The following is a 19072-nucleotide window of genomic DNA, read 5'->3' as shown; positions in this document are numbered from 1 at the left end:
TGGCCTGGACTGAGGAGTATTGGGGGGCTTGTGATTACTGAACTGTAAAAAGGAATGAAAAATAAACGTGTGCTGGGTGACATGAGTGTGTCTGCCTGTCTGTGTCCGGGGCAATGTTCACAATATATATATACTGGCTGTGCCCAGTGGCTCTGCCATGTAATAGTGGAACAGGACAGTGAAGAGGGCCCTGCCTGGCTCTCCACTCCTGATGTCACGCTTCCCCCTCCCCTCCCCTCAGCCTGCAGACTCTGTCTCGGATTAGTGCGAATAAATCACTCCTGCAAGCAAACTATGATTCTTAGTGCAAAGAAAGAAGTCGCAAAATCAACTGGAATGTTCAAGCAAATTATAGAAAAAAACCCAATTTAAATCTGTTAAGTAGTTCTCTCGTTCTCTTACTAAGTGGAGGTAAGATATACCTCCCAAGGCTGGCATGTAATTAAGTAGGGCCCTGCTTCCTCTCCTCAGCCAGCTGTGTGTATCTTGGATTCAGACAAATAATTCGGTACCACAAGCAAACTTTGATACATAGCACAATGAGAGAAGTCGCAAAATCAACTGAAATTATAGCAAGCAAATTATAGACAAACATAGTTCTCTCGTGAAAGCAGACAGAGAAACAGACAGATGTTGTATCTTATATTTATATATATATATATATATATTACGTAGTTTACTGTCAAATAATGCAAAGAGTACGCAACACGTGTTTCACCCTTATTTTGGGCTCATCAGACGTACACACTCCATAGCACCCCTCTCAGGGATCGAACCTCGGAAGTCAGCGGCGAAGCCTCTTTACATTGCTTCACGGCGTGTGCTTCATTTATTTGACAGCCTGTAGATCGGAGTAGTAATTACTACTAGTAGTAATGTTCTGCTTCTTGCAACTGAAAGGGCATCCATGGCGGATGTTTGCCAACTGGCAGACTAACCAAACGCATTTCCTGGTAGGTAACCACCCATACAATCAGATCGGGAAATAAATATAGTTTGGGGTCTCTCTCTGGCTCTGTGGAAAATGCCCTTTTGATGTCCGTGAGTACACAGGCTCACTGGTCACCCTGTTAAGAGACATGTTCTTCCCTTTCAGGTCCTCCCCTTACTCTGGGGCACAATGACGGTCTGAGTCTCCTTATGAGAGGAAAAGAGACCCCGCACCATCAGTGCCCCTGTAGACCTGCGTGAGACCGCTGTCAAAGGGTTCCCTGCTAATTAACAGCAAGAGAGTCCCATCTGGGATGCCATGTGGAAGATCAGCCCAGCTATGGACAGACACACAGACTCAGAAGTCCCAAAACACACACTTTTATTTTGCTCTTTGACTCTACAGCACACAATACTCTAATCAGCCACAATTACTCAGTCCTTTACATTTTTACTTTATCTTCCTTCTTTTCTTCTGCCACCTCTACTCCTCTCCTTGCAAGCTCCGTCCTCTGCCTTCCGACTCCGGCTCTTTTATATTGCACCCGGAAGTGCTCCAGGTGCTCCCCAGAAGTGCTGCAGAATAAGGCTCTGGAGCTGTCAAGGCACTCCCTGTAGGTGACCATGGGCCCCAGTAGGATTTAGCTTCTAAGGTCCAAGCCCATTGCCCCCGATATAAACTGGGGCTGCCCTCTCGTGTCCCGGGGGAGTTACTACTGTTGACTTGTCATCTTCCCCGGTCCTCTAATCTGAAAGGCGTCCCAACCAGGTAAGACCCCCGGCCGTCTGCCACAATATATATACATATGTACTTACATGAGTTACTCAATGAACGCCTTGTCTTGCACAACAGTTGTATGCATATTATGTCGTAATGCAATAAACAACATTTTGCTACTGTATGTCACCCCTTGTTTATTGTTAGTTTACATTTTCTTTATAACGTGTTTCTGTTTAGTCTCATTGATTTTCTCTCTCTTTATGTTTCTTATCTTTTTATTCTTTTTTGCGCAATCTAAGCAGCAAACAAGGTTGACATTTCCCTGCATGTTGTAAGTATACAGCTGTGATAAATAAAGAAAGCCTGAATCTTGACTCTGACCACATTAAGAACACCAAACCAGCTCAAATGCAAGACAGGATGACCAGTTCAGTGGGCCAAAAAGACAATAAAGCTCGTCCTAGCACAAATAGACAGTTTAATAGAAATGACAGAGACAATAAGTGCTTTTCATGACAAGGCCTGGGTTGGAATTGATGGCAACAATTGGAGACAGATGTCAATGTGTTCAGGAAGCATACTGTCAAGTTGATTATATAGATTTGTCTCAGTCAACGACAGCAGAATCTCATATAGCCTCTGCTTTCTGTGAGGATCAATTTTATTTCTTCCTTTGCTTTTACCTGGTGTGCGTAAGTGAGAGTACTGAACCAATATCAACTCTGGCTGGTTTGTGCTCATTTTGACTGTCGTGTGTCATTGTCAGAATGAAATCTGTTGCTTGTGAAAGAAGGAAATTGGGAATTTTGGAAATAAGGAAGATTAGATTAGATTAGATTAGATACACTTTATTAATCGCATGGGGAAATTCAGATGCATACAGCAGCAGGAACATAAAAAACAAGAATGCAGACTCACAGGACAGATAATACAGTCAATCATCAAATCAATCAATCAATCAATCAATCAATCAATCAATCAATAAAATGAATTTAATGCATACATCAATTGGGTACATTGAATTGCCTGATAGTAGTGAGCAGTGGTGGAATGAGCCTGTGACCATAAATGCTCTAAAAGAGCACCACCTGCAGGGGTTGGAGGGGAATTTTTCATGATGGCATTCAATTTTGCCATCATCATCTTTTTTACAGCAGCTTCCAGTGTGTCCAGGGTTTACCCTGTGATGGAGGAGACTTTCCTGATAAGTTTGTTCAGGCGTCGTGCTTCTTTTGTACTCAAGTTGTTTCCCCAGGAGACTGCAGCATTGAACACCACACTGGCTACTATGGACTGATAGAACCTTTCCGGCAGCTTCCTGCACACATCAAGAGTCCAGAGTCTCCTTAGCATGTACACTCTGCTCTGGTCTTACTTGTAGAGCACCACTGTGTTGTTGGACCATTCCAGTTTGGTGTTTATCTCTGCACTACATCCACATAATCCACCTGAATGGTGATGTTTTGATTTGGGAAAATGGTTCAAGGGATTAGAACATAAGTAGGCAAAGAATCAGAGAGAAGAGGTCCAATACTTCTATTTTATTTACTTAATCAACTATAATAATCAAACACATATAATGCAGACATACAAAACAAAACAATACTTACAGACATATAAAAAGACACAGAGCCATCATCCCAGACCAGTAGACTGAGGTGGCCCGCTTGTCAGTCTTGTCAGAGGACCAACTAATTTTTGCCTTTCAAATACCGGGCGGTGCGCGCTGTCCCCACAGTTGAGCGTCCAAAGAAACTGAGGGCGGAACCTTCCCTTATATACTAATTAGGTGTCTTTGCCCAAAAGCGGCCTACGTGGAAGCAGTGTATGCAGAAGCAGAAGTGATCAGTTTCTCACACCCCCTCCTTCCACGGGACACGGCGCTATGGTTTTTCTTCTACTCAGCCTTGAGACTAGTGCTTGATACCAGAAGACACAGTAATATGCTTACATGTGAAAAAAGCTTCTCGAAGTGAAAAACAACAACTTACATAGCCTTGGCTGTATCTTTAGAACATTTCCGGCTGTTTCTCCCAAAACATTAGTAGTGCAGCTGGGTTTCGCGCTGAAGCGACCAACGCCCATCTGCTCTCTTGATCCCCCCCTCTCTTTAGAAAAATCCTTCCATTACAGGTGACTGGTCTCAAAAGTCCACCATCATCTCTTTTGCCTTGCTAATATTGAGTTGCAGGTACCTCTTCCTTCACAACAAGACAAAGTCCTCCACAAGCCTCCCGTATTCTGATTCATCTCCATCAATAATGCGGTTTATGGTGAAGGAGTCATCTGAAAATTTCTGTAGATGGCAAGCGCTGGTCTTGTACTGGAAGTCTGTCGTGTAGAGGGGTCGACAGGAAAGGAGGTGGGACAATTCCCTGAGGTGCTCCAGTATTACACACCACCTCAGCCTCACAGACTGCTGTCTGTTGGTCAGGTAGTCCATGATCCAGGAGATGGTGGGAGACAATTTGGAAGTACAAGATGTTGTAACACAAAGCAAAACTTCACTTAATTGAGAAAAGACCACCATGAACTTACTTACACTGTGTCATTGAACTGTTTTAAAATTTAATAATTTGATTGTTTATCTCGCCATTGCTGTGGTGGGCTGGCGCCCTGCCCGGGGTTTGTTTCCTGCCTTGTGCCCTGTGTTGGCTGGGATTGGCTCCAGCAGACCCCCGTGACCCTGTAGTAAGGATATAGTGGGATGGATAATGGATGGATGGATGGATCTCTCCATTGGCCGGCATGGTGGCGCGGTGGGTAGTGCTGCTGCCTTGCAGTTAGGAGACCTGGGTTCACTTCCTGGGTCCTCCCTGCGTAGAGTTTGCATGTTCTCCCCGTGTCTGTCTGGGTTTCCTCCCACAGTACAAAGACATGCAGGTTAGGTGCATTGGCAATACTAAATTGTCCCTAGTGTGTGGGCCCTATGGTGGGCTAGCGTCCTGCCCAGGGTTTGTTTCTTGCCTTGCACCCTGTGTTGGCTGGGATTGGCTCCAGCAGACCCCCGTGACCCTGTAGTTAGGATATAGTGGGTTGGATAATGGATGGATGGATATCTCTACGTTTAGTTAAGTTTACAACAACATTTACCGTATTTCTGTAGCACATCTTCACGCAAAGGATGTTGGTTCAAGTGCTTTACAACATGTCAAAGAATTTGTAACATACAAAGAAAAGAAGCCCCTTTCGCCTCAGCCAGGTGAGTCCGGGTCAGAAATGGAGTAGGGCAACACTCCCCTGAAGCTGAGGTGGAGGAGGAGAGAGATGTTAGTAATATTTGCAATGATAGTTGTACCAGAGTGAGTCTGTGTGAAGGTATTTTTCTTAAATCAGTAATAGTTTAGTGTGAACTCGGGACTTGAGTCTGCGTAGTTGTGGTCTGGAGTTGGGGACTATGTTGCCACCTAGTGTCCACAACATATGTTAAGTTTCCCACAGTAAACTCAGGCACTGCTGGATGAATTGAAACATATAATCTATCTAGTGTGTTTTGTGTCTGTGCTGATGGACCACACACCCCTCATGGAAGGCACAGTGGGACATCCTCACATGAAGCCCAAGCCATTTCTTTTGGGTCGTCTTGATCCAAAGAATCACATCTTTTTGTACTGTTGAGCTCCTAGAGCTAAAGGTATGTAGAAGATTCAGCCCCGACAGAGACAGACGCGCAGACTGACAAGTCCCAAAAATACACACATGGATTATTTTCTTCAAAGCACACACAGTGCACAAACCTACAATGCTCAGTCCTTTCCCTTTTCTTTTCTTTCTTCTCTCTTACTTCCGCTTTCCACCCCTCTCCCACAAGCTCCGTCCTATGCCTCCTGACTCCTTGAATGGAGTGAGGCAGCCTCTTTTATACTGCAACCAGAAGTGCTCCAGGTGCTCCCCGATCATCTTCCGACAGCACTTCCAGGTGTGGTGGAAGTGTTGCGTGGGAACCTAGATTGGCGGAAGTGCTGCAGACTAAGGCTTCAGAGCTGTCCAGGCGCCCCCTGTCTGTGGGTACAGGCAGGGTTGAGCTTCCAAGTTCCAAGCCCGTGGCCCCTATGCAAACCAGGGGGGGCTGCCCTCTCGTGTCCAGGGGGAGTTACTGCTGTTGACATGTACTCTTCCCCGGTCCTTTCCTCTGAAGGGCATCCCAAACAGGCAAGTCTCCCGGTCGTCTGCCAAAAATAATGATTGTGACTAAACTTCTACACATATGAGATGCATATGGCATTGATATCAACATGAACAAGCAGTCTGATAAAATTCCATCAGCAATGCAATTTTTTTTTAATTGCAAAACTGCTTTCTGGAAAAATGGTAAGTTCTCAGCCCTACTTTTGTAGTTTTTCGGTTCATACATTTTGAAAAGCAAATCCTAGAAACTTGGCTGGTCACTACACATTGTTTCAGGCAGTTAAGTGTATTTGTGCATATCTTGTTACTGATAGCTATCCGTTGTGAGTGCCAGGCAAGATTATCCAACATCCCACCCAAGAGAAGAGGGAGATCCTTACTGAGAAGAGAAGCTGATATGGAAGGACAGTGACAGACTGGCATCCTGCTCAGGATATAGGCATAGGACAGAAGGACAAAACAAAGGAGTAGCAGGGAAAGGCTCCTATTTTGGAATATGTTTATCACCCATCCACTACATGGCAGCATCTCCCGAGGACCTCAGTAACCATGTGGACCCATGCATGGCATGATGGGAGTTCCAATGTCATGAGTCAGTCCTACTGGGTGCCATGGGTGCCACCAGGAGGGTGCTGTGGGGATTCATTATCCCTGTTTCTCAGGGCTTGCATTTAACCCTGGAAGTGCTTCCATTGAGCTATACCCTGGCACCAGAAGTACTCCCAGGACTGACATAAAAGGAAGCCATCAGACCTCTGGTAGCTGAGTCAGAGTTGGGAGGTAGGAAGGCAACACTCACTGGAGGGAGAAGGAAGGAAGGAAAGGAGAATATTGTTTAAAATCACGCTTGTGCAACCTTAGAGAAACCTCGTAAAGGCCTTTTTATAATGAAAGCCTCTAATTTGAACCCATGACTGTATTTTTTTTTTTGTTCTTTATTTCACCTTATACAATTTCTCATATTAGGAATTTGTTAGTTTTCGCATACCCCTTGGGGTAAGAGCACAGGGTCAGCCATTGTACAGCGCCCCTGGAGTAATTGCAGGTTAAGGGCCTTGCTGAATGGCCCAGCAGAGTAGGATCTCTTTTGGCAGTAACAAGAAAACTGAACCAGCAACCTTCCAGATATCAGTGCAGTTCCTTAACCTCAGAACCACCACTTGATTGTATCCAGGGTTTGGCACTCCCTATCTGTCACAGTCTGCATACCTGCTTATCCAGGTATCCACAAGTTTATCGGGGACTCCTTGCTCATATGTGTGTTTAGTGTGGCTGTGTTGCGTGCCAGTTTGCCAGTTTATTTGTTTATGTCAATAAATGAATCAATTCTATTGTATTTCATATTTTGCAGCACCATTCACACTGAGTAAAACAAAAATGCGTACCTTATAAGGTAATGTAAAGTGTTTTGTAAAATAAAATAAGTCTAAAAACATGAATTCTGCATTGTGTATTAACACATGAGAATTTCTAGATCCTGCGGTGGTCTGGCGCCCTGTCCGGGGTTTATTTCCTGCCTTGCGCCCGGTGTTGGCTGGGATTGGCTCTAGCAGACCCCTGTGACCCTGTAGTTAGGATCGAGCGGGTTGGATAATGGATGGATGGATGGAATTTCTAGATCTGATAGTACAGGAAAGGATGTGCTCATGAGTGGTTCCGTAAATGGCTGAATGCTCAAGCCCTTGTGAGCTTCTTTAGACAGATAGGCTCATGTTAGTTTTGCTTTGAAGCACATCATTTTTAGTATTTTTATCGATAAACATGCAGATGTGTACTACTAGGTATGCACTTTATTTGCACATGTACGTGTGTGCACATACAGCATGTGCGCTCGCGACTGCTTATTTCTAAATTAACTGTTTATGTGTGTAACTATCTGTATGTATTTATACATGAGTGTGTATTTCTTTGTGGAGTGATAACACATTTTTGTATCACTCTTCCAGTGCTACATTACTCATTTTAGAGTAAAGAAATTAACCCCATTAAAGAGTAAAATATATTCTGTACTTTGCCCTTAGAGGCCTACAGGGGGCTCTGTAATGCCGTGGACACAGAAGCCTCGGTAGAAAACATAATTCAAAAACACCTGTCGATACATTCCAGTATACAGGAACAATGTTTTTTTTTACATTATTAGTTCATTATTATTATACTTATACTTAAGTTAATAACTTTCTTTTTTATTACTTTGAATTTTCCTTTTATATTACGTGCTGCTGTAGGAGCAAGAGACTTTTTCAATGAGAATCTGTAAGAGAACAGCTAAGTTACCTGCTGATTCAGTAAAACTAATGGTGACCCCAACTGAGTTAAAAAGGGACAGAATATTGTTCTGGTCTGAATTATTCCCTCCATTAAGTCTCTCTTCTGTATCTTTTGTATTCAGAGAGAAAAGGGCTTCCTGTTAGAACTACTAATTCCCAGGCAGCACTGTGACTGTCCAATAGGGAGCAGGATCAGACATAATCTGCTACTCTCTGTACTGAGGGGAACCCCATGGCTCCAGAAGGCAGTGTCCGACTGTTGCAATGGTCTCCCTGCTGGCTGAGAGCACTTCAACCATTCCAATATGGATGGTGCCAGCCCAGCCTTGCCTTCTTAGATGATATATACAGTGATATGAAAAAGTCTGGGAACCCCTCTTAATTCTTTGGATTTTTGTTTCTCATTGGCTGAGCTTTCAAAGTAGCAACTTCCTTTTAATATCTGACATGCCTTATGGAAACAGTAATATTTCAGCAGTGACATTAAGTTTATTGGATTAGCAGAAAATATGCAATATGCATTATAACAAAATTAGACAGGTGCATAAATGTGTGCACCCCAACAGAGATATGACATCAGTAGTTAGTTGAGCCTCCTTTTGCTCCTTTGATCCTCTAGACGCTGTCCTCCTATAGCCTTTGATGAGTGTCTGGATTCTGGATGGAGGTATTTTCTGACCATTCTTCCATACAAAATCTCTCCAGTTCAGTTACATTTGATGGCTGCTGAGCCTGGACAGCCTGCTTCAAATCATCCCATTGATTTTCAATGATATTCAAGTCAGGGGACTGTGACGGCCATTCCAGAACATTGTACTTCTCCCTCTGCATGAATGCCTTTGTAGATTTCCAACTGTGTTTTGGGTCATTGTCTTGTTGGAATATCCAACCCCTGCGTAATTTCAACTTTGTGACTGATGCTTGAACATTATCCTGAAGAGTTTGTTGATATTGGGTTGAATTCATCTGACCCTCAACTTTAACAAGGGCCCCAGTCCCTGGACTAACCACACAGCCCCACAGCATGATGGGACCTCCACCAAATTTGACAGCAGGTAGCCGGTGTTTTTCTTGGAATGCAGTGTTCTTCATCTGACATGAAAAGCACTTTTTGTTATGACCAAATAACTACATTTTTGTCTCATCATTGTTCTAAAATGAATCTGGCTTGTCTAAATGAGCATTTGCATACAACAAGCGACTCTGTTTGTGGCGTGAGTGCAGAAAGGGCTTCTTTCTCATCACCCTGCCATACAGATGTTCTTTGTGTAAACTGTGCTGAATTGTAGAACGATGTACAGATACACCATCTGCAGCGAGATGTTCTTGCAGGTCTTTGGAGGTGATCTGTGGGTTATTTGTACCCATTCTCACAATCCTGTGCATATGTCGCTCCTGTATTTTTCTTGGCCTGACAGACCTGCTGGGTTTAACAGCAACTGTGCCTGTGGCCTTCCATTTCCTGATTTCATTCCTTATAGTTGAAACTGACAGTTTAAACCTCTGAGATGGCTTTTTGTAGCCTTCCCCTAAACCATGAGACTGAACAATCTTTGTTTTCAGATCTTTTGAGAGTTGCTTTGAGGATCCCATGCTTCTGTTTCTCTTCAGAGGAGAGTCAAAGGGAAGGAAGCACAACTTGCAATTGACCACCTTAAATACCTTTTGTCATGATTGGACACACCTGTCTATGAATTTCAAGGCTAAACAAGCTAATCCAATCAATTTGGTGTTGCAAGTAATCAGGATTGAGCAGTGACAGGCATTCAAATCAACAAAATGACAAGAGGACACAAATGTTTGCACAGCCAGTTTTTCATAATTTCATAAAACTAAATACTGCTTCACTAAAAATCTTTGTTCGGAAAACACCCCAGTACTCCGATGTTCCTAGGAAATGAAAGACATACCACTGTTATCTTTTTTGTTGAAAGGAGAGTTAATTATTACGCAGGCTGAGAGGGGTTCCCAAACCTTTTCATATGACTGTACAGTGTATATATACACCGGGCCTGATAAAGCCCAACTGATGCCCTAAGCACACCCTAACAATGTCAGGTATCTTCCCTTAGATCTTCCATTGATTGACTGACAAGACATTAAGGATTAATAAGTGCTGAAAGTGAAATAAGAGATTAAAACCTACCTTGCTTATATAGATAGATAGATAGATAGATAGATAGATAGATAGATAGATAGATAGATAGATAGATAGATAGATAGATAGATAGATAGATAGATAGATAGATAGATACTTTATTAATCGCAAGGGCAAATTCACATACTCCAGCAATATGACAAATCAGTAAAATAAATAATAAAATAAAGATCTTAAAGGTGATGGGTTTGTTACACATGCAGGCTGGTGAGTTAAATGCTCGCCAGGACAAGGCAGCTGTTTCTACACTCAACAAAAGAGAAACTCTTATGCCATGGAATGAGAACAAATGTGATATCTGACGACACCTTTAAACCAAACGTTTTAACTTTAGCCACTGACTATGCAAAAGTTAGCCTTTTAAAATTAGTAGTGAATATAAAAGTCAAACATGGCAAGTGAGGAAACCCTGCAGGTGTCTGACCAAAAGATGAAGTTGCATTATGTTGGTCTCATCTTCGTCTTGGTGATTTGGTAGATGATATTTGGCTCCATAAGGACCTTCTGATATTTCTTTCTTCCTGTTTGGACATTTCCCTAGAGGCATCCCATCCAGGAAAGGGTATAACCCATTATAGCTCATTCCTCCAACCTGCACTCTCATAAAATACATATGCACACATCATCAGAAAATATAAAAGACACTGAAGGCATCCAAAAAAGATGTAAGCACTCACTTAAAGCGGGCAAATGTAAAAAGCATTGATTCTTCTTGTCATCAGAATCAATACTTCTTGATTGCAGGGGATGTAGACATTTTTGGAGAGTGCCTTTGCGACATGTCAATTTCTACTTTTGCTGCTCTTCCTTTTTGGATTTTTTGTACAATTTTATTTTTAGACAAGAAATCTGGCCTGTTAGGTGTCAACCATACAAGCAGAGGCCTTTCTTGTTGGTCCTGTAATCTTCACCAGAGACCAGAGACAGGAGTCTGGTGACTCTTCCTATGACGTCAGTAGACAGATTGAGAGAGCATGGGGTGTCATGAGGTCACTGGAAAGGGGTGTGTGGCGCTCCTGATGTCTATGCAAAAGGACGAAGGTCCAAGTCTTTAGAGTCCTGTTGCTTCCTGTTTTGATATATGTTTGCGAGACATGGACGCTATCCAGTGACCTGAGATGAAGACTGGACTCCTTCAGTACTGCGTCTCTCCAGAAAATCCTTGGGTATCACTGGATTGACTTCCTGTCACATGGAGTCCCAAATGAGGCACATTACCTGCGTTGTGAGGGAGCGTCAGTTACGGCACTATGGCCATGTGGCGCGATTCCCTGAGGTTTTTCCAGCTCATAGGATCCTCATTGTTGGGGACCTGAGTAGCTGGACCAAGCCAAGGGGTCACCCACATAACACCTGGCTGCGGTAAATAGAAGGTCATTTCTGGAGGGTGGGGCTGGGCCACGTGTCTGCCAACCGGGATCCCGAACTGTTTCGTCGTGTGGTGAGTGCAGCAACGCACTGTAGCAGTGCATGCTCCCCAACTTGACTTGATTTGTTTGTAATCTTCTTTAAATATAGACAATAGTCTCCTAACGACCAAGAGGACTTACAACCAACTGTATGCTGTACGAGAACTTTAGTTGGGGAAATGGCAGCACGGCAGCTCAGCATCAAGCATCGTAAACTCCAAGGCAAATTACTGGTTGACCACTTCCACTTTCCTGTCGCAAATTCTGCAGTTAGTGTTAGTTGGCCAGCTAATCCTCCTCGGCAGCAATAACCTTGCGCCATGTTGTTATTATCATTTCAATAGTAACAATTTTAAACAACATTGAAGCTGTTAAGAAAGTTAAAGTGATAGCACGTGACTTGGAGCTGGCACTTTCGACCATTTCGATGAATTTCAAGGATAAAGATACAGTGAATGAGGCAGTATCGCTAAGGGATAGCTTTTTGCTCATCAACCAATTCGCTTAGAGACCCTATTGTATGAACAGAACTTGGCTGTCAAGTGAGGAGTGTCTGTATAGAAATGCAGACAATAGCCTACTAGCTAAATACCTGGAGAATAAACAGCTTGATTGAGAGTTCAAACCATACTTATTTTTCTACTTGGACAAACCACTTAGGTTATATCCACACTACAACATTTTCATTTAAATGAAATTGGTCTCCATCCAAATTAATGTTTTCACATGGTTTTTGACTAAAAATGCCAATGATATAGCTATTGGCAAAAACAGGAAGAGGAAGTGTCCACCTAAAAAGAATGGTTACGCCACCAGCCTCAAGATTTATTGCAAAGTTGCAACGACCGGTTAACACAATTTAGATGCACGCAGGTAAGCGACACAAGCAATGCCATGGAAAGCAACTCCTCTGTGTTCACTACTATTGGAATTTGTTTTTCTTCCATGAAGGGTGACCAGTCGTGGAATGAGATGTTATGAGCAGGTTGGTTGGTGAAAGGGTGCCTACAATTAATTAAGCAATTTAATATTGTTCTTATCAGTATGCTGCTGCTGGAGTATGTGAATTTCCCCTTGGGATTAATAATCTATCTATCTATCTATCTATCTATCTATCTATCTATCTATCTATCTATCTATCTATCTATCTATCTATCTATCTATCTATCTATCTATCTACAGTTTATTGTTTGAGCAGAGATGACAGAGGTCCTCTCATGAAATGACTGTTTGGCTGTTTTCTGCTCTTTTGTTGCAGGGACGTCTGTGTGGAGGAAGAGCTTTCTGCCCGGCCTTCATATCGAGATCTTGTGAAGCGCATGAGGTAAGAAGCACTCATTCATCTATTCATTACCTAACCTCATTAAATTGTTCCACAGTAGCAACGGCTAAAATTCATCCTAGAAGCATATTTCATAAGGCAAGAACCAACCTTTCATGGTGCAGTAGTTCATTAGTGAGCACCTTCATAAACAAATTCAAAAAAATTGTAGCATAATCAGTAAAGTTAATCTGCATGTGCTCGACACGTGAAAGAAAAAAATAATGTATCCAGACACAAACCTTCACCGATAAGGGGATGCCATGCAAATTCCACATAGACAATAGCTGATTCTGTAAAGCTTTGAGACAAGCAACATTTTTTCACCATACTGCAAGCTCTCAAACTTCAAAATACATTCTTCTTCTTTCGGCTTCTCCTGTTAGTGGTTGCCACAGCGGATCATCTTCTTCCGTCTCTTCCTGTCCTCTCCATCTTGCTCTGTTACCCCTGTCACCTGTATGTCCTCTCTCAACACATCCATAAACCTCCTCTTAGGCTTATCTCTTTTCCTCTTGCCTGGCAGCTCTATCTTTAACATCTTTCTCCCAATATACCCAGCATCTCTTCTCTGCCCATGTCCAACCAACATTACATGACTTAAAGTCGGAGGGGATGTCAGACCTGATGAGTGCACTCACCAGAGTATGTCAGTTTACAAAACTAAAAATCACTAGGCGTGACAAATTATGCGACTCTGTGATGACTTTCCGACACAGTTTCACATTTCCAATGTTTTGAGAGCTTTCAGCATTTTCCTATAACCAATATATTGCTTTCTGATAGAACCAGTAGTATATAAATGCCTTAAAGAAGTGTCATGTTCTGCCATAATCTCTAACATTTTTTGTCTATTCCATCCTGGCAACAACAACATTTATTTATATAGCACATTTTCATACAAAAAAAAATGTAGCTCAAAGTGCTTCAAACATCAGATGAGTCTCTTTTTTGTTTGCAGGGTCCAAAACACCCTGCATTCTTTAATTTCTCATAGCTGCATTACATGCATTGTGCTTACAAGTGAGCGCTGATTGGTTGTCAACTCTTGTCCACACATAAAGCCCATCTTTATTAATTTTAGGAGAAACATTTGTGACAAAGTTGATTCTTAAATGAATTATAAATGAGATGTATTTTAAGTCTTGTGAGCCATCAATGTTTGAGCAGTACATTTTTCCTATGAGTTACTACTATAACTTCACAAGAAGGAAGGTCTTTTCTACTGGACAATGGGTGTCTGTCGTAAGCCATTCTGTAACTTGCTCTTCTGGGCTTTAGGTTGAGCTTGGAGCTGACCATGTGACGTTCACAGATATCTGTCAATCATTACTGAATGAGGCAATGGCTTTGAGTCTTTGATTCACTCTGACAAAAAATATTGATTTCTGTTTGACTAAAATGAAGGATGCCATATGTGCTTTAGCATAACAAGCAAATATTTATTTATCCATTTGTTCATCTAGAGGAACACTGCATATGTTGTTGTTCAAGTTCACTGTGCATATTTGCTCACACTAATTTGCTAGATATGATGGAAATTACATTTCAATGTAAATTACCTTTAATTCTGTAGAATTTGTAACACTGTTTTGAGAACTAAAAGATAATGTCATGTTTTTCCCTTTCTCTTTTAATAGAAATGTAGTTATTCTTTCTTTTATCAAAGTTGCATCTCAAAAGAGTGTGCATAATACTATAGTGCAATTTACAAGTAACTAATCAGATTTTTAACTATTCAAGGTACAGTAGAAGATAGGAGAATTAAATAAACCCTAACGTTAAGGGTTTGATAACTGCACTTTCCTTACCTTCAGTAGGTGTTGAATTCACTTTAGACAGTCGTAATGAGCAGGGCCACCCAATAAACTGGAGGATCTCCCACTGTTCCTGGTGGTATATTTTTGAATGGGCTTCGGTAGTTTGATGAGTTCTTGTGCTTGTGCTTTTTGACATCTCTGGATTTTTGACCTCTGTGTTCTGTTTATTCTCTTTACCTTGGGGTTCTGTATTGGGACTGTGAGAGTTGATAGTTACTAGTCAATATGATTTCCACTATTTGATTATATATTGATTATATTGAATGACTTCTGTCCTAGTTAACTCTCAGCTTTTGCTTTTTACACTCTTAGGAAGCATGTTAATTAAAGCCTCTTGATCTGTTTCCCAGTCTCATTGCTACTTTAGCACAAGGACAAGTATCAATACGAGAATCAGTATCATCCAGTATAGCTTAATCCTGACTCCATGGGTCCTGTTTTTCAGTAACTGGTAAGGACATAAGAAATGAAACTCATCACGCACTTCTGTAATTGACAAGTGTATTGAAGAAGAGTAACCAGCATCTGTTCAAATCCCATTATTGTCAGAAGGGATCCTTCTCTGTTAGATAGATAGATAGATAGATAGATAGATAGATAGATAGATAGATAGATAGATAGATAGATAGATAGATAGATAGATAGATAGATAGATAGATAGATAGATAGATAGATAGATAGATAGATAGATAGATAGATAGATAGATACTTTATTAATTCCAAGGGGAAATTCACATACTCCAGCAGCAGCATACTGATAAAGAACAATATTAAATTAAAGAGTGATAAAAATGAAGGTATAACAGACTGACAATAACTTTGTATAACGTTAACGTTTACCACCCCACCTGGAATTGAAGAGTTGCATAGTGTGGGGTCTCCTCAGTCTGTGAGTGGAGCTGGATCGTGACAGCAGTCTGTCGCTGAAGCTGCTCCTCTGTCTGGAGATGATCCTGTTCAGTGGATGCAGTGGATTCTCCATGATTGACAGGAGCCTGCTCAGCGCCCGTCGCTCTGCCACAGATTTGAAACTGTCCAGCTCTGTGCCTACAATAGAGCCTGCCTTCCTCACCAGTTTGTCCAGGTGTGAGGTGTCCCTCTTCTTTATGCTGCCTCCCCAGCACACCACCGTGTAGAAGAGGGCGCTCGTCAAAATCGTCTGATAGAACATCTGCAGCATCTTATTGCAGATGTTGAAGGACGCCAGCCTTCTAAGGAAGTATAGTCAGCTCTGTCCTCTCTAGCAGAGAGCATCAGTATTGGCAGTCCAGTCCAATTTATCATCCAGCTGCACTCCCAGGTATTTAGAGGTCTGTACCTTCTGCACACAGTCCCCTCTGATGATCACGGGGTCCATGAGGGGCCTGGTCCTCCTAAAATCCACCACCAGCTCCTTGGTTTTTCGGGTGTTCAGTTGTAGGTGGTTTGAGTCGCACCATTTAACAATGTCCTTGATTACGTTCCTATACTCCTCCTCCTCCTGCCCACTCCTGATGTAGCCCACAATAGCAGTGAACTTTTGCACGTGGCAGGACTCCGAGTTGTATTGGAAGTCCGATGTATGTTGGCTGAACATGACCGGAGAAATTACAGTCCCCTACGGTGCTCCTGTGCTGCTGACCACAATGTCAGACCTGCAGTTCCCGAGACGCACATACTGAGGTCTGTCTGTAAGATCTATTGACCCCTTAACCTGAAAATGACTGCTCAATGGCTGAACTTGCGCTCTGACCACCAAATGTGAAAAGTCAATTTCCACTGAGGGATTGAAAAAGTATATCAAAAATAAAAATCTGTAAGTCAGTCATCTCCTTCCGTGTACTGAGTGACTCCATGTGCGTCCTGAACTGGGACCTGAATTTGACATTGACAGGACTGTGTTTGTCTTGGATTGCCTTGTGGTTTTTGGTAACTCCATTTTGTCTTTACGTTCTAAGGAGATTCTCTGTGTGACAGGGTATTTTTGTGAATAATGTATATATTTTTAAAATTTTAATTAATTTCTTTGTTCACCTGTTTTATTTATCTGTGGTTTGGCAATATATCCCCCTCTAGCTGGTATTATTTGAAGTGCATTTGCAACAATTTGGGACTTACGAGAGGGTACGCAAAAATAATCAGAATCTGAACCTGCAGTGCAATCTCGTTTTAGTTGCAAATTTCTGCGCTAGGTGTAGCATACTTACAGTATTTTGTAGCAGACTGCCAAGTGGTGTTACTCTGTATTGTTCATAACAGCAGAATTTCTCAAGCTTTAAGTATTTGCAACCCGAGTTTTCATAACAGTTTTAATCGCGCCCCCCCTAACATTTTTTGGAAATGTAGATGCATATTTTATTATACCTGCTTAACTTTTATCGACATTTATCTAACTCTACAGTATATTTATTGTTCTAGTATCAGAATGTAGTTTAAGTTAATTTGTTTTGGTTTCAACAGATTTTTTTTCATATTTTTGATTCTTGTTTTCTTTTTCACATCTTCGCGCCGCCCTAGGGGGGCCCACCCCACAGGTTGAGAACCACTGTCGTACAGCATTCCGTGTAACTTTTTCTTGGTTTTTATTAAACGTGTTCTGCAATTTTTGTGATGAGTGATCATAAAGAACAGCGAGTCTGCGTTAAATTTGGTTTTCTCTTAAGGAAAACAGCTGCTGAAACTGTAGGGATGTTTGAAACTGCTTTTAAAGAGGAGGCTTTAAGTAAAACACAAGTGGTTTTCACGTTTCAAACAAGGGGAAATGTCACTTGAAGACCAATCAAGATCTGGTCGACCTTCCACAATTAGGAATGACAAAAATCTTGAAAAGGTTTGCAATGCAATTACGAAGATCGTCGTTGAACTATTGAAGAGATTAACAAATTGACTTGTATGCCTTAGAGTTCTTGCTACCTTCCCTACTCGCCCGATCTTTGGTCCGTGCAACTTTTTTCTTGTTCCCTCATATGAAAAAAGAACTCAAAGGAAAGCATTTTTGTACCGTGGAGGAAGTCAAAGAAAAATCGAGGCAGGCATTGGACAACGTTCCTCTTCAGCAATTCCAAAAATGTTTCCACCAGTGGGAAAACCATTGGGACAAGGGCATTCATTCACATGCAGAGTACTTTGAAGGAGATGAAGGAGACTAAAGTTTCACTAAGTAAAAATTATTAAAACAATTCTTTTTTTAATTCCGGTTATTTTTTGGGTACCCCCTCGTATGTATCTTGAGACTCCTAGCCATAACTACCTACTTAAATAGTCAGAATTGAAATCGAAGAATAATGCACATAATCAACAAAAGTAACATTAACAAAGAGCAAAAAAGGACAGAAAACAAGACTTTAAACATCAGCCACAGATATCACAGCTTTGACAAACCTTTGTATTGAAACATCCAGATCGCTTTCATGTCAGTACTAATTTTACTGTTATCATGATAGTATCATGTCAGTGCCATTTTGATGTTTTTTCCTCTTTTTTGAGGCGTTCTTTCATGGTGACTGACCCCCCTGTTAACGTTCCCTGTGTGACTTGCATTTTCCATAAATGGTTCTTCATTTCCCACACTCGTGGCCTAATTTAGTTTTTTTGGACTTTCCTACTCCCTATTCAGACACAGCTGTTATCATCTTGTGGTTTTATCATATTGTTATGCCCTTGGGAAATCTCATCCCTAGAAGACATTATTAGATAGATAGATAGAAGTGGTTTCTCCGAAAGCTCCAGCTTTATGACTCATCTTGTTTCCCATTGCAAAAGTTCGGCTGAAATGAAATTAAAAACTGCATGGTATTTGGTAAATTACACTTCTTCTAAGTTATATTTTAGTTACCTAACCCAAAAATATAAAGTATACACATCATTATAATTATATGTTTTCCACAGAGCTCCACATTACCGATTTCAAACTTCTGAGGAGGAAAAGGGTTGTGTATGGCTTTGCTTGTTCTTCTCATGTATTTCAGTCCAACACTTAATCCTACTACACTAAACTAAATGGCTGTGCGGGTATGCAATATCCATCCATTATCCAACCTGCTATATCCTAACTACAGGGTCACGAGGGTCTGCTGGAGCCAATCCCAGGGCACAAGGCAGGAAACAAACCCCAGGCAGGACGCCAGCCCACTGCAGGGCACACACACACCAAGTAGGGACAATTTAGAATCACCAATGCACCTAACCTGCATGTCTTTGGACTGTGGGAGGAAACCAGAGCACCCGGAGGAAACCCGGACAGACACGGGGAGAACATGCAAACTCCATGCAGGGAGGACCCGGGAAGCGAACCCCCACTGTTCCTGGTGGTATATTTTTGAATGGGCTTCGGTAGTTT

At 41.8% G+C, this 19072-nt stretch overlaps 1 protein-coding gene across 1 annotated transcript in view; it reads left to right on the top strand.

The window, feature by feature from the left end:
• ncf4 (neutrophil cytosolic factor 4) overlaps nucleotides 1-19072 on the top strand; it is a 118930-nt gene that overhangs the window by 83898 nt on the left and 15960 nt on the right. Inside the window, exon 9 of the mRNA XM_039765332.1 lies at nucleotides 12872-12937. Within this exon, the coding sequence (XP_039621266.1) occupies nucleotides 12872-12937 (66 nt within the window). The remainder of the gene's footprint in view (nucleotides 1-12871; nucleotides 12938-19072) is intronic.

The sequence above is a fragment of the Polypterus senegalus genome, chromosome 10 (genome assembly GCF_016835505.1).
Source record: "Polypterus senegalus isolate Bchr_013 chromosome 10, ASM1683550v1, whole genome shotgun sequence".
In the NCBI taxonomy this organism is placed as follows: Eukaryota; Metazoa; Chordata; class Cladistia; order Polypteriformes; family Polypteridae; genus Polypterus; species Polypterus senegalus.
The sequence above is the reverse complement of the archived record's forward strand: the minus strand, read 5'-3'. Positions and strand labels throughout refer to the sequence as shown.